The 25,601-nt window shown below is 49.2% G+C and overlaps 1 protein-coding gene across 3 annotated transcripts in view; it reads right to left on the bottom strand.

The window, feature by feature from the left end:
- The window catches only part of PC (pyruvate carboxylase), a 174,285-nt gene that overhangs the window by 105,170 nt on the left and 43,514 nt on the right, over positions 1-25,601 (bottom strand). For 2 of the 3 annotated variants that reach the window (XM_063317252.1, XM_063317251.1), the window contains exons 3-8: positions 7,980-8,115; positions 7,519-7,703; positions 5,645-5,810; positions 4,488-4,633; positions 4,120-4,237; positions 3,454-3,605 (exon numbers count right to left, since the gene is read on the bottom strand). In XM_063317252.1, the coding sequence (XP_063173322.1) occupies positions 3,454-3,605; positions 4,120-4,237; positions 4,488-4,633; positions 5,645-5,810; positions 7,519-7,703; positions 7,980-8,115 (903 nt within the window). Of the gene's footprint in view, positions 1-3,453; positions 3,606-4,119; positions 4,238-4,487; positions 4,634-5,644; positions 5,811-7,518; positions 7,704-7,979; positions 8,116-16,313; positions 16,414-25,601 lie in introns of those variants that run through there. The other variant, XM_063317250.1, reaches the window with a different exon arrangement.

The raw sequence follows: 25,601 nt of genomic DNA, 5'->3' as shown, positions 1-25,601 counted from the left end.
CGAATCCGATGTTCTAAGGATCAACACACCAGTGGAACCTGGAATGTAAGATCTATGAGCCAGGGCAAATTGGATGTGGTTATTGGTGAGATGTCAAGATTAAAGATAGACATTCTGGGCGTCAGTGAACTGAAATGGACTGGAATGGGCCACTTCACATCAAATGACCACCAGATCTACTACTGTGGACAAGAGGACCACAGAAGAAATGGAGTAGCCTTCATAATTAATAGCGAAGTGGCTAAAGCAGTGCTTGGATACAATCCAAAAAACAACAGAATGATCTCAATTCGAATTCAGGGCAAGCCATCTAACATCACAGTGATCCAAATATATGCTCCAACCACCCAACCACAGATGCTGAAGAAGCTGAAGTAGAGCAGTTCTATGAGGATCTGCAGCACCTACTGGACAACACGCCTAAAAGAGATGTTATTTTCATCACGGGAGACTGGAATGCTAAGGTGGGCAGTCAAATGACACCTGGAATTACAGGTAAGCATGGCCTGGGAGAACAAAACGAAGCAGGACATAGGCTGATAGAATTTTGCCAAGACAATTCACTCTGCATAACAAACACTCTCTTCCAACAACCTAAGAGACGGCTTTATACATGGACTTCACCAGATGGACAACACCGAAATCAGATTGACTACATCCTTTGCAGCCAAAGGTGGCGGACATCTGTACAGTCGGTAAAAACAAGACCTGGAGCTGACTGTAGTTCCGATCACAAACTTCTTATTGCACAATTTAGGATCAGACTCAAGAGATTAGGGAAGACCCACAGATCAGCTAGATATGAGCTCACTAATATTCCTAAGGAATATGCAGTGGAGGTGAAGAATTGATTTAAGGGACTGGACATAGTAGATAGGGTCCCGGAAGAACTATGGACAGAAGTTCACAACATTGTTCAGGAGGCGGCAACAAAATACATCCCAAAGAAAGAGAGAACCAAGAAGGCAAAATAGCTGTCTGCTGAGACACTAGAAGTAGCCCAAGAAAGAAGGAAAGCAAAAGGCAACAGTGATAGGGGGAGATATGCCCAATTAAATGCAAAATTCCAGAGGTTAGCCAGGAGAGATAAGGAATTATTTTTAAACAAGCAATGAGTGGAAGTGGAAGAAGACAATAGAATAGGAAGGACAAGAGACCTCTTCCAGAAAATTAGAAACATTGGAGGTAAATTCCAGGCAAAAATGGGTATGATCAAAAACAAAGATGGCAAGGACCTAACAGAAGAAGAAGAGATCAAGAAAAGGTGGCAAGAATATACAGAAGACCTGTATAGGAAGGATAACAATATCGGAGATAGCTTTGATGGTGTGGTCGGTGAGCTAGAGCCAGACATCCTGAAGAGTGAGGTTGAGTGGGCCTTAAGAAGCATTGCTAATAACAAGGCAGCAGGAGATGACGGCATCCCAGCTGAACTGTTCAAAATCTTGCAAGATGATGCTGTCAAGGTGATGCATGCTATATGCCAGCAAATTTGGAAAACACAAGAATGGCCATCAGATTGGAAAAAATCAACTTATATCCCCATACCAAAAAAGGGAAACACTAAAGAATGTTCAAGCTATCGAACAGTGGCACTCATTGCACATGCCAGTAAGGTAATGCTCAAGTTCCTGCAAGGTAGACTTCAGCAATTCATGGAGCGAGAATTGCCAGATGTACAAGCTGGGTTTAGAAAAGGCAAGGAACTAGGGACCAAATTGCCAATATCCGATGGATAATGGAAAAAGCCAGGGAGTTTCAGAAAAATATCTATTTCTGTTTTATTGACTATTCTAAAGCCTTTGACTGTGTGGACCATAACAAATTGTGGCAAGTTCTTAGTGGTATGGGGATATCAAGTCATCTTGTCTGCCTCCTGAAGAATCTGTATAACGACCAAGTAGCAACAGTCAGAACAGACCACGGAACAACAGACTGGTTTAAGATTGGGAAAGGAGTACGGCAGGGCTGTATACTCTCACCCTACCTATTCAACTTGTACGCAGAACACATCATGCGACATGCTGGGCTTGAGGAATCCAAGGCTGGAGTTAAAATCGCTGGAAGAAACATTAACAATCTCAGATATGCAGATGATACCACTTTGATGGCTGAAAGCGAAGAGGAACTGAGGAGCCTTATGATGAAGGTGAAAGAAGAAAGTGCAAAAGCTGGCTTGCAGCTAAACCTCAAAAAAACCAAGATTATGGCAACCAGCTTGATTGATAACTGGCAAATAGAGGGAGAAAATGTAGAAGCAGTGAAAGGCTTTGTATTTCTAGGTGCGAAGATTACTGCAGATGCTGACTGCAGTCAGGAAATCAGAAGACACTTAATCCTTGGGAGAAGAGCAATGACAAATCTCAATAAAATAGTTAAGAGCAGAGACATCACACTGACAACAAAGGTCCGCATAGTTAAAGCAATGGTGTTCCCCGTAGTAACATATGGCTGCGAGAGCTGGACCATAAGGAAGGCTGAGCGAAGGAAGATAGATGCTTTGGAACTGTGGTGTTGGAGGAAAATCCTGAGAGTGCCTTGGACTGCAAGAAGATCAAACCAGTCCATCCTCCAGGAAATAAAGCCAGACTGCTCACTTGAGGGAGTGATATTAAAGTCAAAACTGAAATACTTTGGCCACATAATGAGAAGACAGGGCACCCTGGAGAAGGTGCTGATGCTAGGGAGAGTGGAGGGCAAAAGGAAGAGGGGCCGACCAAGGGCAAGGTGGATGGATGACATTCTGGAGGTGACGGACTCGTCCCTGGGGGAGCTGGGGGTGTTGACGACCGACAGGAAGCTCTGGCGTGGGCTGGCCCCTGAAGTCACGAAGAGTCGGAAGCGACTGAACGAATAAACAACAACAAAGTGGGATTCAGCAGCACCTGCAGAAACATCATACATGAACACCAGCAATGCTCGAAGTTCTTGGCCTGAGTTAAGACAAACAATTTTATACCAGAGGAAGAGCTTCTAGTAGAAATCTGTGATCCTCCTTTCTTCAAGTTAAGCTCTGCCTGTTGGTCTAGCCAGCCGCAGGATCTTAATTAACCTGCAGCAACTTACAACAATATTGGCAGATGGGGAGGAAAGGAGGGAAAAGACGGGGCAATTTGCGCTTAACATAGCTGACTCTTAGCTTGCTGCAAAGATAATCTTAATAATTATCAATTATTACGACATTGCTGTACTATCAAGCCTCTGGGAAGCTTCTGCCAAAGTGACCCAGGAAGGCCGCTGTCCTGCTCCCCGCTGTCCAAAAAGGCAAGGCAAGGCTGAGCAGCACAAGGGCTGGGGACCCCGTCCCCTTTGCTCAGGCTGGAACAGCGGGCCGCCACGGACACCAAGCAGGGTCTTCTCCGAGGTCTGCAGGATCCAAAGTGGCTGCCGTGGCTCCTTGCTGGGGACTCCCCTCGCCTGCCGTGGGGCCCCCACCCCCGAGACGGTCCCCACCTGCTTGGCCAGGCGGACAGCATCACCAGTCAGCTTGGAGCGCAGCTGGGAGGCCAGCTGGGAGGCCGGTGCGATTTCCACCACTTTCTGGTGCCGTCGCTGGATGGAGCAGTCCCTCTCGTATAGGTGCACCACATTTCCGTGCTTGTCCCCTGCCGAGGAGACACCGGGCACAAGGTGAGGCCAGGACAATGCCGAGGCTCCCTGTCTCACACGGGAAGAGCCAGCTAAGCTGACTAGGCAGCCTCTGTGAACTGGAAAACCCTTTCTAGAGGCAGGACTCCTAATTTACACTTGATGACCAACAGGAATTCCCCTTTTCAGTTGGTCATGCCAGTATCTTTTTTCTTTTCTTAAAAGCTGCCACTCCAGTCATTTGAATCACTCAAGGTATTCAACTCATAAATTCACTGGCCATTAAATTTTATTTAGTCAGAAGACTTTTTCAGCTTTGCAATTATTTACTTTTCTAGTCAATGACTGTAATAAAAATGTTATTTTTAAAAATAATTGTTTCAGCAAAATCAATCTTTGTTTTTTTGGGTTCGTTTCATACAATCCAGAATAAAGTATTTATTTTTGCATCTATCTTTCTCCAATACAGAAATCATCTCCCACTGTTACACTCCCCACAAAGAAGGGACACACAACTTTCTCATTCCATACCCAAAATCTGGACTTCAATGTGCCTTGGTTTTTCCACAAACTTCTCCACAAAGAGGGCGCCATTCCCAAACGCAGAAAGGGCCTCAGAAAACGCCCGGGTGTAGTTCTCTTCCAGCTCCTGCCAACAGAGCGCGGGATCCACGTTGGTGGTTAGCGTGCCCCTGGGACCCCCCTCTAACCAACCCAGGCCCTGCCCCCAGAAGCTTTTCCCGGCTATGAACACCCCCCTCTATGCATTGCCATGGCCCCCTCCCCTGCCTGCACTCCAGGGCCGCCTGCACCTGGCTCCTCCCCGCCGAGCTCAGGCCCCAGCAAGGCCGCTCGGGCCAAGCCACCCCGCAGGACAGACGAGGCACCCGGCCCCCTACCTCGTAGCTGCGCACGACCCTCATGCCCCGTCCTCCTCCGCCATAGGCAGCCTTAAAGATGATGGGGAAGCCATACGTCTGGGAAAACTCCTGCGCCTCGCTCAGGGAGGAGATGGGGGCATCTGTCCCGGGCACCACGGGCACTCCTGAAGGGCACAAGGAACCCCGCTGAGCCTCAGCTCTGGGGGTGTCTGCCTGAGCAGCACCAGCCTTCCCCAATCCCAGGGATGGCGTCTGGGTGCCAGGCCGGGAGCCAGGATCGCCTGGGAGTGTGGGGGTGTGTGAGTCTCAGGTGCATTAGGAAGCTCCCATGTATTGGGAAGGGAATGGGAAAGGAGGAGGTTAAAACCTACAGGGAAGTGCAACAGACGCCTCGGGAGCTGATGGACTTTCCTTTGCTGAGGCATTTAAACAAAGGCCGGATGGGCGTCTTTGGGGGATGCCGTAATAGTGGGTCCCTGCACTGGGATGGGGTTGGAATGGATGATCTCTTGGTCCTCTTCAGCCATTATTTTCTATGATTTCAGATGGCAAATTTCATGCAACACAGAGAATTAGCTAACATTGTTTCAAATCTTGAGTGTATGTTGAGCCATGGGGAAACTGGAAGGAAGTTAACAGGGTGTGTATAGCCGGTATATATGGGATGGGGGTAGACCTGACCCCACCAGAATGTTCCTTAGAGGATCAAGGTATCAAAACCAATCACAGTGTCTGCCTGCAGCGCAATTCAGCTGCTAAAAATGTAGTATCAGGCCATATTATGGTACTTGCTGGAGACCTCTTGTAGCCACCTGGACCAGAAATAAAGCTAGTCTCTCAGAACTCAGAGTTGGAAAGAAGCTGAAGATTGCAACGTAAGGAAGACTTTGTTCTGTCTTCTATGGCTCTTCTCCAGTGTAAAGGGGAAGAGGCTTGTCTCTCTTGATCAGGCAGGGCAGACTATACCTCTTGATTATTTTGTAAATGGCCCCAAGACGTCTGGACGGGAGAAGCAGGTTCACGGGACTGAAGCCCTAAGAAGCCATCATCTTACTGTCTCAGCAGACTGAATGAAATAAGCCATCTCCTTAAGCCCCAATGAGTTAACAGGCCATGGTTCTATCACTGCGTAGTGATTGGCCTCGGTGTCTCTCTCGCTGAGAAGCAAGACTTACCGGCAGAAATCGCAATGGCCCGGGCCTCCACCTTGTCGCCCATCTTGCGCACCACTTCAGGAGAGGGTCCGATGAAGCGCACACCAGCTTCCAGGCAGGCCTGGGCAAAGTCAGCTCGCTCGGAGAGGAAGCCATAGCCTGGGTGGATCGCGTCCACCTCATTCTCCTGGAAAAGGCAGGAACTGCTGGAAACCTTTGCTGGCTCAAGCAAAGGTTTCTAAACCAGACAATCTGTCTATTTAGAAAGCTTACGTGCTGTTTCTTTCCTGCAAACGTGTCTAAAAATGAAAAACACACACAAAAACACCACGTACAGGTACTGGTTTAAACCTTTGTTGAACTAAAAACTTTATGCTGAAAGCCTCTGTGGAGAGCCACGTTATGTAAAATAGATTATTTTTGAGGTCTTAAGTCCAGTATCATCCACATGAACTGCATTTGCTTGTGAAACAAGTGTTTATCTTTCCCTTTGCAGACACCCTCCATCTGTCCTAGAAGATTCCCCGGTGCTCCAGGTGAGACGTGAAGGGTAGGCAGAGGGAGGGAGAAGTTCAGGAGGACATCTGTCTGTCCCGAACAGCCCAAAGGCTTCCACTTGCCATCAGCTGAGGGGAAAGAAGGCCACACAACCAGCACAACTGTTCTATTCATCTTTTGGCAGGTCACAGAAACCCGGAGTAATGGTTTGTGGGAAAGACCTTGGGAGACAAGAGGAAGAGATGGTGCCTAGGGAATGGTCAGATAAGAGACAGCATAGCCCACAGCTGGGGGGGGGGGGGGCAAGAGGCAGGGCAAGAGGCTCAGGAGACTGATGTCAGCCTTACCAGGTAGACCAGACAGGAAATATGACCAGATGAGCTCATTCTACTTTATTGTAAAGCTGCATTAACAGAATCTTCCAAGTCTGAAAGTAGAAATCTCCTGCTGTCTCCTTTACAGCCTGAGGAACTAGGGAGGGTCCCTTCTGAGCCTCTTGCCCCGCCCACCATCCAGCTGCAGGCTCAGCTGCCTCTTATCTGACCGTTCCCTCGGTGGCATCTCCTGGTCCCATCTCCCATGGCCATTCCCACATACCATTACACCCAGAACATGTCAGCTCTGTCTGACCATACAGGGTGGGCAGAAACCTTGGAAATCTGATGGCTCCTCAGATAACTAGGCCCTGTGCCATGCAGGTCTTTGTAGGTGATAAGCAGCATCTGGAACTGTGCCCAGAAGCTTTGGGGAGCCAGGGCAGCTCAGGGAGCAGAAGGGTTACACTGCATGGTGAGACCTGCCCATAACTGATCACACTGCCTAATACTGGACCAACCACACCTTCCATGTAGCCTTCGAGGACAGCCCCATGTACGATGCAGTAGTCCACATGCGAGGTGACCAAGGTGTGAGAGATTCCCAGTCCGGTATCAGGCACAACTGACACACAGACGGATCTGTGCAAAGGCCTTCCTAGCCACAGCAACTGCCTGCCCCCCAAGCAGGAGCTGAGAGTCCAAGAAGAGCCCCTGATGCGCAGCAGCCCCAAATGGGGAAGTGCAACCCCATGCAGGACCAACTCTGGGAAAAGGGGATCCAAGAGCCCATAGCCACTCCGACTTGCTGGGGTTGATCCAGGCCTCAACAGCCTCCAGGGACTGGACAAGGCTTTGACGGCACCACCTTGCCAGTCTGGGGTCAAGACATGCAACTGAGCATCATCAGCATATGGCGATACCAGTGTATGATTTCAACGTACTGACCCCAAGCCAACGGATGACCACCTAGAAGCCTCACTCTCTATTTCATGGTCTGGGTGTGGCGTGTTCTGTGAACGCTGCCCTTGCCTTGTCATCCAGGGCACAGGCGGAACACATCGTGCCTTTTTGCCTTCTCACCTTGGCGACTTTGATGATGTCTGGAATGTGCAGATACGCCTGGACAGGGGGAAGGCTGCGGCCAATGAGGTAAGCCTCATCCGCCTTCTGTCGATGCATCTGCCCCGTGTCCTGCTCTGAGTACACGGCCACTGTCCGGATCCCCAGCTCCGTGCAAGCCCGGAAGACACGGATTGCGATCTCCCCTGGAATTCACAAGTGTTGAGAGCATAGGAAACTGTGAAGGTACAACTTAAAGATAAGTGGGTTATCACTTGTTCAAAAGCATTTTGGATCAAGTTCAACAAAACCCACATCAGCCAGTGGGATTGTTTAAGAGTTTTTGTTTACTGTTGGTTCCAAAGTTCTAGGCCAATGAGATGCACCTTCTCTCTGAAAAAACCAGTTCAGCCAGGTGCTGGGGGGCAGAGGCAGGTCCCAGCCATTCCACTTTTAAAACGACCCCCGCTTCACCCACTCACCTCGGTTGGCCACCATCACCTTCTGGATCGGCTTGTATTCCACCTGCTGGGTGCTCAGGAACGCAGCTGGGCGACGGAAGAGGTGCCAGAGGGCCAGGAAGGGCACCCTGCCCTTCCCACAGGACAGCTGCAACATCTGTGGGCAAAGGGGGGGGGGGAATCAGCCAGGCTGTCGAGCCCTAAGTTAAAGCCCATTTCTCAGATGCAACTGCTGGGGGGGGGGGGGCAGACTCCAAGCACAGACCACTCTGCACACCCCAGCAGTGGGGGACAGCCGGGTGCTTAGAAACCTGCTCTTCCTTTCAGGTAAGTAAATCGTGAGATGCTCGTCCAGCTCCGTGTAAGTTGTAAAACAGCGTTAACAACAATGTTCTGAGGAAGTCCAACAGACTCAGCCCAGGCTGTCCCCAGTCACGGGTTCAGGAGCTCTGTAGCCTCTCCAGTTCCACGGAGAAAACGTGAGGCAGAGAAGCGGGGCTGGGACGAATATCGTCCTGCATCGCCCCTTTCCAGGTTTGGGTTTGCTACTCCCAGCACCAGAATAAAAAGCGGGCGCTTCAACAAAATGGGGCACTCGTCTTTGTTTTAAAGGGATTGGGGGGTGCATGAGAGAACCCCCCTCACACACACACACACACTGTGCTGCGTCCTTAATTTAACGGTGCTCGGGCCCAGTGGGTGATGCTGGATAGGAGCAGAGAGAGTACCAACCCTGCGGCACCCTACGCGGCAGGGACTGGGGGCCAGGTCTCTCCTCCCCAGCCACCACTGACTGGAACTGGCCCGGAGGAAGGAGGCGAGCCAGCACAATGCCGTGCCGCCCGCCCCCAATCCTGAGCTGACCCAGAAGGACCCTGCGGTCAGGCGATGGTATCAGAAGCCGCAGAGAGACCAAGCAGGGCAAGGGTGGGCACACAACCCCCACCCCGCCCTTGCCAGAGGTCATCCGAAAGCGCAACCGGTGCGCTTTTCCAACTTTTCTGGTTGAAGGTTCTCTTGAGAGATTGTAATTTCGCAGCACTGTATTTTTATTTCCTTTGCCACTGAATGTTTTACCTGTGATTACTGAAAGCTGAAAGAGGATTTTTGCATCTTCTCTTTTCCGCTTAACACAGAAAAGGGAGGGGCGCAACTTCCCTAGTCATACGCTTCACACGAAAGTCCTAGGAAATAGTGCTACAACATGAATGTCACTTTCAGCATTTTCTTCCTTCGTTCTTGTCAAGAAGGTGCATGGGCTGTGGGGGCCTTGCCTTTCCTACATGCCAGGGTTGGGGGGGGCACAAATTAAAAGCATCAACGGGAAGAAAGGGGCTACCAATCAGTGACATCAAAGGAGGACGGCAAAGCCAGGGCGTCTATTCAAAGGGCTTCGGGGAGAAGAGATTTTAGATCTCCAAGAGGCTTTTTCCTGTGATCAAGAGGGAATGTCTTCTTGGTCCAACACATTTAAGAATTTGCGGCTCGGAATCCAGAGAAAAAGTGCAGTGGTGAAAGGGGCACAAAAATATTCAGAAGAGCAGCAAATAGTTCCAAAATGCCTGTTGTGCTTTCTCCCTTACTCTTCCCTGCAAGCAAACTAGCGGAGTAAAGTCCAAGAAAGGAAAATTGCCAAGAAAGCAGGACTTTCCCAGACAAGGTGAGATGGGGGGAGGATGGGGAGTAAACGAAGCTCCTTGTTAGAAGTTAACCAGGAAAGCCCAGAGAAAGGGGGAAGCAACCAGACAAGCAGCTGACTATTTTGTAAACAGTCTTTTGCAATAAAAAGGGTTTCTCAACCCAAGGTTGTCCTGTGTATTGACTGGGTATGCCATCACCCAAAGAACCTCCAAGGGGTCAAAGAAAAAGCAACAGACCAGGAGGCAAAAGTAAGAACAGCAGGGGGGGAGGGGGATGTGGTAGTAGCAAAACAGCGGGTCAGTGGCCAGATCCCTCCTCTGACTTTCCCTCTTGGACAGATGTGTGGGGTGCAGAGGGAAGAAAGGCTCAGAAGAGAATCCGGCAGCCTTGAGGAGAGTGCCAGATAAAGTAGGCCAGTTTGGAGCAGAGAAAGAGCTGGAGATATTTCCCAAGGCCAGAATCCACACGGCCAAGAGTGGCTATCGACCACCCTGCCTGGCAGGAGCCCCCCCTTCGCCCTGCCCGGCTGGGAGCAACCCGAGGCTCTACCTTGTGCGACCAGGACCTCCGAAAACAGGGAGAGGCTGACTCGCCCCAGTTTGCAAGGCGCTGCCTCTTTCCCAATGAGCAAGATTGGAGTAAACAATGCAAGAGAGAAAGCATGCAAATTAGCACCATTTGGATAATTTATTTCAGGACACAGAATCTGGCTTTTCTTGGCACAGAGCTTGAATTACAATCCTCAGTGCAAGGCTTAGAATATCTTAAGTGCAAAATAAATAAAATGCTTTCCAGAACTTGAGGACGGGGCCAGGGGCATAAAAATATTATCAGCTAAAAACCGAGGGGGGACGCGGGGGGCAGATGCCTGGCCCTCTGTTGCCGGGATCCTCCAACCCGCTTGACTTGACTGTTGAATTATCTGAGTTCCTTCTATACACTGAACTACAAATTAACCAGTATGGGCTTGGTTCACACAAAATGCTTCAACGATAACAGTTAACACACAGACACACACAGAGTCCTTCGGGTTCAAAGAAAACTCATTGTGCAGTTCATCTGTGGCCACAGAGGTGGCTCTGCAGTCCCAGTCAGGAAGTGCAGAGTTTCACACAATGGTGGCACTGGGAGTCCATCGCTGTAATAATTGTGGATATTATTCTGTGATGCCACTCACGGTTTCCTATCAGTTTTTGTCGGCCCCCGTCTTCAAAGGCGGTGGAGGCTGCGTGGCACAGGGCTTGCCAGCAGGTTCCTCCAGCAGCCACAGCTTCTAGTTCCCTTGGCTGGATGTCACAGCGGCATACAGTTTCCTTCACAGCGTCTTCGTAGCACTTGTGTGGACGACCTCGAGGTCTCTTTCCAGTCTCCAGTACCCCACGGAGCAACTGGTGAGGGATATGGTGGTCATCCATTCTGATGACGTGTCCCACCCACCGCATCTGGGCTCTGGTAATCAGGGACTCAGTGCTGGTGGAATATGTGTGACCCAAGACCTCCAGGTTGGAAACGTGGTCTTGCCAACAAATGCTGAGGATGAAGCGGAGAGCGCGCATGTGAAATTTCTCCAGCTGTTTGATGTGCTGTTGGCCCAGAGTCCAGGACTCACATCCATGTAGGAGAGTCTTTGTGGAGATACAGATGATGTGTAGATTGAGCACTCTAGTGCACAGCCGCCCCAGAGCCAGGCTGGCCTTGCTGATCCAGGAGTCGATTTCTTTGTCCAAAGACCCACCGCTCGAGGTGAGGCTTTCCAAGTATTTGAAGCTGTTTACGTTTGTCAGCTGGGTGTCGCCAACAGTGATTTTTGGTTCTATGGGGTTGGTACTTGGCACAGGCTGATAGTCAAGAGCATGGCAGTATCTGAGAATTTGTTCAGCATCAATTGTAGATCATTGTCTGTGTGCACCAGGAGCACACAGTCCTCAGCAAAGAGGATTTCTTGAACAACTGTAAGGAAGCACTTCATCGGTGGGTTCAAGCAACAAAGGTCAAAGAGAGCGCCGTCCAATTGGTACCTGATGTACACTCCCCTCCTTCAGACCCTGGACAGCACATGGCAACGTGCAAGCAAAGAACAGATTGAACAGGACTGGGGCTAGCACACAGCCCTGCTTCACCCCGCTAGAAATGGCAAACGCGGCTGACGTATCACCATTGTAAAGGACCTGTCCTGTCATCCCGTTGTGGAATAGCTAAATCAGCTTCCCGAATTTCCTCAGGCATCCATAACATCTCAGGAGGGGCCAGAGAGCCTCCTTGTTTGCCGTGTCAAATGCCTTTGTCAGGCTGCTGAAGACAGAGCAAAGAGGGTTGTTCTGATTGACATACTCTCCCTGCACTTGTCTCATGGCAAATATGGCCCCAATATGGCTTCCTGCCCTGACCACCAGGTTGGACTCAATGGCTTATACAGCCCCTTCCAACTCTAGGGTTTAGGACAGAACCACGGTCTTTGCCTTACACACACCCATCCAGCCACCACAGAACGCACTGATGCAACTCACCCCCTTCTCAAGCCACTTTGCCTAAGCCAAGAGACTCTGATGGACTTCAGCTTGATCACCACTCACTCTGAATGCCCAGAGGCAGGAAAAATGGTCTGAGATGCCCAAAGAAAGGGGGGAAGCTGGTCTTAAGTCTGGTCATAAGCTTTGTCTGTTTTAGCCAATCAAGCCTTGCCAAACTCAAGCCTTGCCAAACTTCACCAGCCTGGTCAAGAGAGGTCCTGCTGCAGGTCCCCCTCCTTGTGATTCTCACGGGATGCCAGGCAGGCAACAGGCTTACTCAGGGCCAGACCCTCTTTGTGGAATGCCCCAACAGACAGCCCAACAGCCCCAGCTTTACAGGCATTTCAGAAACAGATACAGAAATGGATGTGTCAGACTAGACAATGCCAGCACTTTTAGGAGCTGTAGGGAGACCCTTTCCCTCAAAGCTGGGTTCTCAGCAGCACAACTCCCTTCCTGGCAGTCCTCTCACAAGTTCCACATCTAATCCGCCCTTCTGAGTCCAAGGGACCCAACAAGCCATCCGACAAACAGCAGCAGCCAGCCCCTCAGATGATGTGACGTGCACAGAGCAAAGCATTTACATCGACCTTTTGCAGCCTGTCATCCTTCTAGGAGCTACAAGTGCTGTTCCAACATGGGGCTGACCTGACAGTTAACAAAGGAGACCCTCATCAAGGGCACAAGGGCGACCCACCAGCCTTTCAACGCTCCTACACTTCTTACATTTTTCCTACCCAGATGCAGAATTTGCATTTCTCCCTGTTAAATTCCATTCTATTTCAGCCCCCTGCTCAAGCCTGTCCAGATCATTTGAATCCCCTCTCTTTCATCTAATCTAATACCTTATCTTGGAATCATCCGCAGACATGATGAGTGTCCCCTCAACTCCCTCATGCAAATCATTAATAAAAATGGTGAAGAACAAGGGGCGCCACTGAATAGTACTCTCTAATCTCATGTGGAGCCGTTTATGAGTACCTTCAGAGCGTAGTCAGTCAGTCAACGGTGGGTCCATCTAACAGTTGCATCATCTGGCCCGTTTTTAATCAGTTCATTAACAGGAATATCATGAGACAAAGCCATGGTGGCTCCCAGCAATTGTGCAAGTCCACCCAAGTACTGTTTGATCCCCTCTTAGAAAAACCCACCCAGTATAGAAATACAGGTATCCACTGGGGGGGGAGAGCGGTATCGCAAATGGTGTCCACAGGAGAGATCTGGTTTCTGGGACCACGGTCTGAGTAACCGGGAGGCATGAGACGGACAGCATTTCACAAGGACCAGGGAGAAGGTCTTTGGCCAAAGCATGACAGGTTTGATTAGGAGGACTTGGAGGCTAAAGCCGGTTAGATAAAAGCTTCTGCCCTGCAGAAATTGGAGGGAGTGCTGCTGAAAGGGGGCCTCTTAAATCACTAGGTCAAAAAGGACCTCTTTGAGGGCTTCTTTAGATACATTCAAAGTAAAAGAATAAAAAAAGAGAAAGAGAAGGGTTAGTATACCAGCCACTCAGCAAACTTAACAAAATGTTAACTGCTGGCTCGAGTGGGCGGAGCTACTCAGCTCCCATCTCGGTTCAGCCTCTCCAGCAAAAAGCGGGGGGCCACCAAGGCAATGAGAAGCCACAACAAAAGGACGGGACGGGAGCCAGAGACCGGCGCAGCACTGCAAGGGACTGCCTCAGGGTCTGGATCTCGGGGCCAGGCAAGTTGCTCGTAGATACTGAAGGGACCTGCTTACGGTCGAGGCTAGCCGTTGCGTATCAACTCTGAGAAAGTCTGGAGAATGGGCAAAAGGGCCAGGTTGCTTAAAGAAAGCAAATGTGGCCCCCACCCCTTCAAAAAAGGGGGGGAGGGAGATTCCTGCACTGAGCAGGAGGTCGCAGTCGATGGACGCAGTAGCCTCTTCTAACCCAAAGGTTCTGTCCTTGCTCTTCTCCATCGTGCCTGACCACCAGTCCCCTCCCGAAATCCCCACTTCTATTGTTTGTTGTTTATTCATTCAGTCGCTTCCAACTCTTCGTGACTTCATGGATCAGCCCCACTTCTACAGAGTGGTTAAAATTACTCCTCCAGCGTTGAATCATCGTGCACAAGCGAACTGTCTCTGTCACAAATACTTACTTTAAAAATATGTATGCCACCCAACTCCTAACAACTCTGGTTGGCTCACAAGTAAAAACACTTAAAACAGCAAGAATACAGCAAGGAAAAAAAAGAATAAAATATAGCAAAGATGACAGAAACTGGACAGGGATGGAAAAAGGAAATGGAAACTCACAATCCAAGGGGGCTTCTCTTACCCTTGCTAAAGGCCTGGGAGAAGAGCCAGGTCTTCAAGCCCCTTCCAAACACCGGCAGGGTGGAGGCTGTCTGGCTCTCGGGGGAAACCGCATTTGGGAGGGCAGGCCCTGCGGCAGAGGAGGTGCACTTCCAGGTGCTGTTTAATTGAAGGAACCTGGAGTGCGCCAACCCTGCCAGATTGAACCAGCCGGGATATGCTATGGGAAACAGGGTCCCTCACGCAACCCGGCTCTGTACCACAAAGGGCTTCACAGGTAATGATCAGCACCTTGAACTGCACCCGGAAGCAACCTGGCACCAGGGCAACCCATGTCTGTGCCGTTGCATTCCGGACCAGCTGAAGTTTCTGGGTGGTCTTCAAGGGCAGCTCCACGCAGAGCGCGGTGCAGTAAAGCCATGAGGTGACCAGGACATGCGTGACCGTCTGAAGGGCCTCCCAATCAAGTGGTAGCATTAAAAAGTAGAACCTCAAAGGCTAACCCCCAGGAGAGAGTGAAAATGTGTATTTATCTTCATGCCAGATTTCTCAAATTACCTTTAGGGCAACAACCCACTTCACAAGACTGTCCCTTTCCAGCCAACCCACCGCTGAATCTGCCTTGTCTTCTTTACCTCCAAAGCCTTGGGGCTCTGCCAAAGCGGCCGGTGTCTCCCTGCCCTGGACGGAAAGTGCCGTCTTGGCTACATCAAGAGGAAAACTCCTCTCCGAACTCTGGAAATGGAGGGAACGATGACCCTTAACTCCATGGCCCCTCCCAAGACCAGATGCTGGAACAAAGAGCAGGACGAGGGGACGCGGGCTTCCTGAGGACGCCGGCTGGCTGCGAGGGGGTGCCAAGATGCCGCAGCCTGGGCCTGGACTGGAGTCACCCAGGATCATCACAACCATCCCGAGGCCTTGGGCAGGAGTATTCATTCGGACAGAAACAGGGCTGCTGCCCTGCACAGATTTTTAGGTGCAAGCAAATTCCACCACACTTACTTCTGCCCGTGAACTGCAGGCAGTGCAGCCCTCACGCCCGGAATCCTAGTGGCTCCAGGTGCTCAACTTAAGCAAGGGTGGAAATGGTTGTGGGCCTTTTTCCCTCCTCTCAAATAAAATTACACTTGCAGCTTTCTCTGGCATAGCTTCAAATTCCACCAAACAGAGGGAAAGGGGAAGTCACTTTTGCTTCCCTCCATGGCACAAATTCACAGCAGCCCAGTGAAAAACCAGTGACTAACGGGAGGGTTTGGGAGAGGAAAAGTTTATGCATTCCTTCACACCATCCACCATCCACTTATGGAGATCACTGCAACTGACACTGAATTGCTCGTCCCCTTTGGGGCGCCCCACGACAGCTCCGGGGGGGATTGTTTATTGCCAACTGTGGCAAGAGCAGCGGCCACCCAACAACTCCGTACTTGTGGAAGGGGAGTCAGCACTCCTTCCTGCAACGAGGTATTGACCTCCACAGTGAGGTTCGTCTGCCCCAGAGTCCATGGAGATGGAGGCTTCTCCATTCAGTGGCCGTCTACCTTTGGCCCTCCTGTGTGCTTCCCAGATACCTGGAAGGAAGCTGCAAGGTAGACCCAGAATCCCCCTGGCCTGGCCAAAGGGGCCTGCATCTGCTGGGCCTGGTATCGCTTGTGTACAGAACAGGACCTCTGCCAAGACATGGAGCGCCCTGTGGCAGTTCTCGGGAGCTGAATGGCCAGGACCTAAATCAGACTAGCAACAAGGATGATCTGTTCACATCTGTTAGCTAAGCAGAGCCTCCACATTCTAAGCCAGTTGATCTCTGAACGGGCAACAAGGACAGGGGAAGACAGCTGCCCACTGCCCGGAGCTTTCTTGCAGGCCACAGTACACAGGGACCACAAATCCCTTTCCAAAATAAAGCAGCGTAAGTTCAACATACCCCGGTGGAGATGCCTCGCAGGACAAGCAGTGGCTCCAGGAAAATCTGGTCTTCAGCTTCAGCCTTTCAGAGCAGGGCTGTCCCTCCACCCACCGGGAGGGCTGGGGAGGCACCTGAACTTTGGAAGCAGTTGCCCAATAGATAAATAAAGGCCGGTTCCTGCAGGAGGTGGTCCAGCATCAGCCAGTCAGGAGGGAAAGCAGGAGAAGGAATGGGAAACCAGGCAGTCAGAGGCGATGGGCAAGCCACTCCTACGCTCACCTATGTCTGCCCACCAAGAGTGGCCTGCCACACTCCAAGCCTTGGGAGACTCAAGATACCCATCCCCCGTTTGTCTCCTTCATGCAGAATGCCCCATCAAGTGTATGAAGGCCTTGTAATAGGCACCCTTTTCTGCCAGCTCAACTTGGGTCCTAAGTCACCTTATGCTCTCAGGCTCTTGGCCTAAAGGCACAGTGCCCTTCATACTTGGGAGCCAGGCGATGGGGTGATAAAGGCTCTAGTGTCTCCTCAGCTGTGGAAGCTCCCCCAGTAACTTTTGGCCAGTCGTTCCTCCTCAGCCAAATCAATCTCACAGGATGGCTGTGGAGGAAAACAGGAGTAGGAGCACTTTGTATGCTACCTTGAGCTCCTGATGGAAATGTAGAATGGATGGATGGATGGATGGATGGATGAATAAATAAATATTCTCCAGGGGTAAACTAGCCCATGGTCCACAGATACTAACTTAGATCAATGAGCTGTGTGCAGTTCCAGAGCCTTCAAGACCCTGGAACCCAAAATCACAGAAGGCCGTGCCTTTGCTGGTTAGTGTCAGTGGGAGACCCCAGACAGCGGATGAAGAAGCTTAACGCCCCGAGTCACTGAAGAATCAGAGAGAGCAGCCCCCAAATCCTAGCCTGCTCCTCCTGGTGACAGAGTGCCCCGTTGGGGTGGGGAGTCCCTCGAGCTTCAGTGGAAGAATGCTCTGCTTTCCCACCAGAACACCTCATCCGGGGGAAGCCCAGGAAACCATGGACCAGGACGTCCGAGTTCCTGTGGTGGCGAGGAGGAGGAGGAGGAAGGGGCGGGGGCAGCAGAGAGCCCAGTGATGAGGGGAGAGAGAGCTCAAGAGCCTCAGCAATCCAGCTGCTCCTGAGAAGGGCATCTGAGCATGCTCAGTAGGAGGAGGACTGAGTTTGGCGCAAGAGAATGGGGAGGGGGTGCAAATTTTGGACATTTGACAGGAGAAAAAATGAGGTGGATTCTTCCTGCAGCTCCTGATGATGCAGAAATGATAGACCTTTTTTATATAATAATTTTATTAAAAATTACAATTAAAAAGATACGAACTAATACAAACTGAATAAAAATAAAAACTAGAAAGTGCAGAAAAGAGAATAGAAAAGAAAAAGAAATATAGTAAAGAAAAGAACTATATAAAGAAATGGCTTCCCCCTTCATCACAACAAGCGTAAACGATTTGATTAACTTATCACCTCCTCTTGAAATACAACAAATGATCTCTTCTTCCCGTATCCCGTCTCTTACCTATAAACAAATCCTTAAAGCCTCGTTGTTCAGGCCTGATCAGCAAAAGTCCATTAAGGGTTACCAGAGATAACAACATATCTATTTTAACCTTGATCAAATAAACCAACTTTGCATTCCTTTCTTTTACTTCTAACTATCTTGCTCTCTAGTCTCTTAATGTCCTAGAACTTGATTTCTTTTCAATTTTTCTTTGTCCCTTCTCCCAAAATTCTTCAAAGCTTTAACAAGTCTTTTTTTGTAAATCCAATATAGGAAAGTTATCCAGGTCACTCTTTTGGTTTGTTATTTGTACTGTATATCCTTTTTAATTATTAAGGCATCAGCTGCTTTCTTTTGTATATCCAGCGTAACATCTTTTTCCATGTCATTCTTGTAACCTGTCATTTTTAAATCCACTTTCAGAACAGTCTCACTCTTGTCTGGTAAAACTTGTTCCTCTTCCATAACTTCTTTTAAACACAATCTGTCTATAGAGGCAGACACTCTTAAAATTAACTTCTGGGTCCATTGTTCAAAACATCCTTCAATATGTCCAATGTTTTGCTCCATTCTGTATTAGTAAGTCAAATTTAAGTGTTCTTCTCCTTTAATTGTAATCTTTAGTCCCTTCTGGTTCCTTCTAGTGTTCAACCTTCAAAGTCTCATCCAATCGTTACCTGGAATTTTAGGCTTCATCATTAGCATTTTAATAACAGTGATATTAGCATTTCAGCATGGCATCTGCGTCTCCTTTTGAGGTTCAGGATGCCATGTTTTCCTTTTAGCCAAAACCACTTTTTCTTTTACCTGCAAGAACTAGCCTTTTCAGAAACTGAACAATAGGGAGCGTATTCTGGAACTCCTTGGATACACTTGCAAGTGTTAAGAAAGATACAAACTCAACTGGGAAGAGGAGTGATGTAACCCACAGATTTGCCACTTCTGGAATGTTACCTAGAATCAATTCTATTGTTTAATTCTCACATCTAATCAATGTCTTTTATTGTGTGATTAGTTGCTTTCTGACGCATCACATATACTGAATGTATGTACCTTTTGTTTCTCTACCCCCCTCCCACTTAATAAATGCCTTTGCTTTGCCTAAAGTATTCGTGATTCTTATGGGGGGGGGGGCGCAAAAAAGCCACTTTGTAAAGTTTCTCTCTCTCTCTCTCTCTCTCTCTCAAATTCAGGGATCAAGTTCTTATCAGCTTCATGCCAAACTAAGGTGCCTGAGGTTTAAAGGCTCTAAACCCACCAGAGACTGCTGTCTTGTGGTCTCCTCGCGAGGAGCAGCTGTCTGGAGCACTTGTGGGTGATCTCAAGTTCTCTCCTTGTCCAGAGGAATTATTGAAGAGCCAGTCTACTCACCGGCTCTTCATTCTGCCGGCTCTTCATTCCGGTCGTCTTCAGTTTGCCATTTCTTCCCCAGAGGTCCAGCAGATTTCAGACGTTATCAAGGGTGCTTTCGCTCCCTGACTGGCAAAGATGCTGACAGAGTCCTGGCCACGCGGCCACCCTGAAGCAGCTTCCTTCCCAGGACTGGATGGGGCCACGTGGGACATCTTGGGTAAGAGACATGGGAGTGCAGAGGGGGCAACTCCTTCACAGCCCTCCTTTGCAAAACAGCCATTTATCCCCAGACCAAGCCTACCACATTCTGCTCTGCTGTTTACTCACATTTTTAAGTCCAGAAATCATGGAAAGGCTGAGAGAACAAACTGCTGAAGCTCAGCAAGATTTTTTAAAACTCTCTGGAGGGACTAGTCCACAGAGCAGCTGTGCAAAATTTGCTAATAAAAAGAGGTCAGCTATAACAAGGTCAGAAAAGAAGGATCGGTGCAAGTCTGAACAAGCGCAGTTTCCCAGCGAACAGCAGCCATGCTCACTCCCATCTGGCGGACTAATTTCCAAGCAGGAATAGCTGCCCTTCCAGGATTCAAAACCAGCTCCCAAACTAGCAAGCCTTGTGCTGCATAACAGGACCTGGCGCCTTCATCAGCTTCCCTCTTGCACTTGGGGGAGATCCAAAGGATCCTGCACGGCAGCTCTGGCTAGGATCAGGGCCCCTTGGCTCGGCTTGCCAAGAAAGAACCGTGCAGTGGAATCCACAGAGGCCACGGCTTTTGAAAATGGCTTCTCGCTGTACTCGGACATCTGACTGACTCTTTCCACAAGAATTGCCCAGCCAGCCATGGAAAGTAGTTCTGCACGGCCAGAAACCTGGCCCTTGCCAGCATCCGGAACGGGTTTCTCTGTACCGGAAGGCCAGGACGAACAGCGAGGCCTCCTGATCTGATCACCAGCCAGTGTCACCATTGCATTAACCATAGACCAGGATGTTTAATGGTAGCCTATCTGAGGTTTAAAGGCAACACCGGAGCTCTAAACCCACCGGAGACTGCTGTCTTGTGGTCTCCTCGTGACGAGCAACTGTCTGGAGCACTTGTGGGCGGTCAGCATGGAATGTCAAGGCTGGCTGGGGAATTCTGGGAGTTGAAGTTCACACATCTTACAGTTGCTGAGGTTGAGAAACACTGTACTATTGTTTTCTTTATAGAATGCCTTGTTACAGTTGTCATATTGCAAAAGCTGTGACATTTTGTGCTATGCACTGGTGTGAAGGAATGGAGTCCATGAATCTACCCAAAGCAGACCCCAAAGGCAGGCAAACTTTCTAGAAGAGATCAGCTTCTGCAGCTGGCGGGAAAGGACCAGAACGCTGCTTTCTAAGAACATGCAACGCGAGATCGTTCCAACGTGAGCTGCGTGAGATGATGGGACTCAGGTGGGGAAGGCAACACACACAGCAAGGTCCTGTGCATGGTGGGCATCCCACCTTGATTCTTTTGGAATACAAATCCTGTCTGAGAAGCTAACTCTGATTTGGGAAGCTATGTGGGGGCCCGTGTGAGAGACCGAGGGAAGGGAACTGTCCTTACTCATGACAGGAACTTTCAGCACCGAAATTCAACAATAAAAGGCATAAACCTGCATTCGTTTGCATGTGTCCTGAGTTTCCGGATGAGGACAAACAAGGGGTATTGGCATCAGGCAGCTCCACAGCACCTCCGCAGCTGTCAGGAGTGGCCAGTGATGGGGGTAGGAGCACAACCTGTTCATGGGCCCCCTTCTCCTTCTCCTTCTCCATGTGGGGAAGCACACCTTCCCACCTCCAGCCTCCTGGAGTTCTCGTTGGACGTAAGACTGATGGTGCGGCACTTTTTGTAGGAAGAACGCTCCCGTTCAATTCAAAGGATCTCTGTGTCTGCTGGGAAAACTCCGGGACGCGTCTCCTGGCCGGGGAAGAGAATGACGGTCCAGGACCAGGCAGACTGCTCATCGCTGGACTACTGCAACAAGGCCATGCAAAGCATGCAAAGCCACTGCCATGCAAAGTGCATTAGCACATAACACATCTCTCTCCGAAAGGCTAAAGCAGCCACATCCTCTGCGATACTCACAGAGCTGTTTCAAAAGCGGTGTCTGCATGTGGATGCACACAGAAGTGTTGCCTGCACATGGGTGCACACGCACCCATGCACAGATACCTGGGGACAGCTTCTGAAACAGCTGCAAAGGGCCAGGCAGGGTGGCTCTAATGCTGCCAAGGGATGGGCCTCACGCAGCTACTGCTTTAACCGCTCTCATGGGTCTCTCCCACAGCCTGCTGTATGTGGAGCTGCCCTCAGAAACCATTGGAATGCTTCCAAGCAGCGCACGATGCGCTGGCAAGACAAGGGCTGAGATTTGCAAAACACTTGTCCAGCATTAACTGAAGGTGTTGGCAGTTCCCTAAAAAGCCTGAAAGAGTCTGGGGCCCCGTCGGCTGAAAAAGGACTGAAGGAGTCCTGCAGAGGAACCCCTCCGAGCCTCACGACGGCTGATTAATTAATCTGTGACCTTTGTGCTGGGTGAATGCCAGCAGGCTCTGGAACGTCCCTGCCCCGAGCATCAGGACTGGCTCCTCTCACAGCGTTGCAGCAAGTGTTTACCAGGTCCTTTTTTGTACTGTGCTGCTACAAAGGGCTTTTAGCATTGCTCTGATTCTTATGGACTGCATTAATTTTAGTTAAGTATACTTCTCCACTAATGTACAAACATTATACAAGGTGGTCTACCAAGTTAGAAGTCATAATTTCATAATGAAATCACAGTATAAAATAATGTAATATTGTAATGCTAATAATAATCCCGTTAAAAATATTATTCACCAGGCAGTAAAAGAGCAGTAGAACAGCTGGGGGGCAGGACCAGCAGAGGGGGTGGGCCCCCCATAATCTGGGGGCTACTCTGGAGAAGGCCCTCCCCTTGGCCCTCCTCAGGCAGGACAGACAGAAGGCCTCCTCCAGGTCTGACTGACACTGCAGACCACTGGGGGCAGAGGAGAAAACCCCCCAAGAACCCTGGACTCAGGGGTTGTCTGCAGCCAGACCCCAGCCCAGCCCAGCCCTTTCTTCCAGAGCAGCCCACCAGGGGCTTTCAGCCCATCCCCAATTCCCAGCAACTGTAACCGAGAGCTTACCAGAACTCCTGTCTAACCAATAAGACTAACAAGTGCCGAGTGTGAATGTCTAGTAGGAAAGAGCATTGACTTCAACTCTGGTGTTGAAGAAGACTCCTGAGAATGCCAAGAAAACAAATGGATCATCAAACAAATCAACCCAGGGTTCTCATTCAAGGCATTAATTACCAGGCTCAGATGATCCTACTTCAGACGCATTGTGAGAACTATAGAGCTCTTAAAGGTCTATAATGCCGGGAAAGGTAGAAGGAAAGAAAAGGACAATCAGCAGCAAGGTGGATGGACTCAATTACAGCAGCTGTGAACGCACCACTGGGAGATCTGAAGGACCAGGTGCGCTCTCCTCCTGGAGAAGAGCTACCTATGCTAACCTAAGAGTTAACACAGATTCAATGGCACATAATCAATCAATTAAAGAAAGAACACTGGAATAGAACATACATCACAAAATTAAAAGACAAAGTGAGGATGAAAATCACAACCCTCAAAGAATAAACATACTATATAAAACACAAAAAATCTTATTTCTAGGGAAATGTATACACTTAGATTCAAACTAACTTTTTAATTTTCCCAATGACGACTAATTAGCCATTTTTATACCCACAATAGATAATCATGCCAAGGTTAAGAATCTAAGCCCCAAATTTATGGGATGGTGGATCACATCAACTGACAAGGCTTTGACCCATGAAAAACCATCAACTTTCATTAGGACCTGCACTCCAACTCAAGGAATAAATAACTACCAATTAGGACTCAAATAATCAACAAGCAAACAAGTCTGGATGGTCACAGAAGCACCTGACCAATCAATTAGAAGAGGGAGTCCTGGGTGCTCTCTGAGTCCTGTTGTTTTCTTGCAGACGTTTCATTGCCAGACTAGGCAACATCTTCAGCATTGTCTTCAGATGTCAGCATCTTCACATGGCAATGAAACGTGTGCAAGAAAACAACAGGGCCCAGAGAGCACCAAGGACTCCACAGTTCAACCATGAGCTACAAATATTCTCTTTGTTTGGTACCACAATTAGAAGAGGCCCAGACTTTTTCAAGGAGCTAGATGGACCTATAAAATGCTAACTTGGATCAAGGGAAGAAGATACAAAGACCACACGGGATGGGTCCTTTCATCTCCTTCCATGATGTAATTTTTTGAGCTGGTAGAAATAAGTTATCTGTTTGGAACTTCTGTAGTTTCTGAACCTTTCCCCACACTCTTCCATTTTCTTTGTGCAATATTCTATAAGTTTTGAAATCTTTCACCTGGGTAGGAAAATAGCATAGACTGAAGACCAATGACAGATCTCGATAAGTTAAGAGCAGAGACATCACACTGACAACAAAGGTCCGCATAGTTAAAGCAATGGTACTCCCAGTAGTAACATATGGCTGTGAGAGCTGGACCATAAGGAAGACTGAGCAAAGGAAGATCGATGCTTTTGAACTGTGGTGGTGGAGGAAAATCCTGAGAGTGCCTCGGACTGCAAGAAGATCAAACCAGTCCATCCTCCAGGAAATAAAACCAGACTGCTCACTGGAGTGAATGATATTAAAGGCAAAACTGAAATACTTTGGCCACATAATGAGAAGACAGGACACCCTGGAGAAGGTGCTGATGCTAGGGAGAGTGGAAGGCAAAAGGAAGAGGGGCCGACCAAGGGCAAGATGGATGGATGATATTCTAGAGGTGACAGACTCGTCCCTGGGGGAGCTGGGGGCATTGACAACCGACAGGAAGCTCTGGCGTGGGCTGGTCCATGAAGTCACGAAGAGTCGGAAGCGACTAAATGAATGAACAACAACTCTCCTTTGCAGCTTTCATCCAGCACCATCATAACAGCAGAGCCAATATCTTCATGCTGGGTTTGAGAATCTTATTGAATTGCCTTTGGTGAAAAGCAGAAACTGTCCCAGCTGATTAAAATTATTGGAGAATATTCCTTGCCCAGAGAGTGGTATCTAACATTAAGAACTCTTCTTTGCTTCCTGTTCCATTCAAAACTTCCACTTAAGAGGCCACCTTTTTTTGTAAAATTCCCATTTGCTGGGGATCCACAACATGGAAATGTATCTGAATTTAAATTGATGGATTCAAAACCAGGAAGGGTGATATTCAATTACAGGCCATCCATCTGCCAGCCTCTCTCTTTGGGCATCGGACTCAGATGACTAAAGGGCACCACATGCTGCTTCCTTTGCTCAGATTGGCTCCTGCAATGCTGGTGGCAAATGGGCCAGGTGGAGACATTCAGAAGGCAACAGCAATCTCAAATTTTCAAGTTAACGTTCTCTCCTGGACAGATGTGTGGGGTGCAGAGGGAAGAAAGGCTCAGAAGAGAATCCGGCAGCCTTGAGGAGAGTGCCAGATAAAGTAGGCCAGTTTGGAGCAGAGAAAGAGCTGGAGATATTTCCCAAGGCCAGAATCCACACGGCCAAGAGTGGCTATCGACCACCCTGCCTGGCAGGAGCCCCCCCTTCGCCCTGCCCGGCTGGGAGCAACCCGAGGCTCTACCTCGTGCGACCGGGACCTCCGAAAACAGGGAGAGGCTGACTCGCCCCAGTTTGCAAGGCGCTGCCTCTTTCCCAATGAGCAAGATTGGAGTAAACAATGCAAGAGAGAAAGCATGCAAATTAGCACCATTTGGATAATTTATTTCAGGACACAGAATCTGGCTTTTCTTGGCACAGAGCTTGAATTACAATCCTCAGTGCAAGGCTTAGAATATCTTAAGTGCAAAATAAATAAAATGCTTTCCAGAACTTGAGGACGGGGCCAGGGGCATAAAAATATTATCAGCTAAAAACCGAGGGGGGACGCGGGGGGCAGATGCCTGGCCCTCTGTTGCCGGGATCCTCCAACCCGCTTGACTTGACTGTTGAATTATCTGAGTTCCTTCTATACACTGAACTACAAACTCACCCAAAGTACAAAGATAAACAATTCCAATGGTAATTTTAAAAGAGGACAGATTAAGCCAATGCACACACATCACCGATGTAGAGTAGAGACAGGCAGCCCCAGAACTGCAGAGTGACTCTTGATGCCTTAAAAGGAGCCTGGATAAACTCAAGGCCAACTGTTCTCTCAAGGGCTTGAAGACTGCAGGCACCTCTGGGTGAAAAGGAACACACCAGCTTGAGGAAGACAGTGTCACTCCCCGGTACCAGCAACATTTTCTCGCTCTGCTGTACATCCTTATTGTGCAAGATTTATGTAGGACTCCTTTCTTACCCAAAATGACAACCTC

Source organism: Candoia aspera, chromosome 17 (genome assembly GCF_035149785.1).
Source record: "Candoia aspera isolate rCanAsp1 chromosome 17, rCanAsp1.hap2, whole genome shotgun sequence".
Classification (NCBI taxonomy): Eukaryota; Metazoa; Chordata; class Lepidosauria; order Squamata; family Boidae; genus Candoia; species Candoia aspera.
This window is presented reverse-complemented; position numbering and strand designations above follow the sequence as displayed.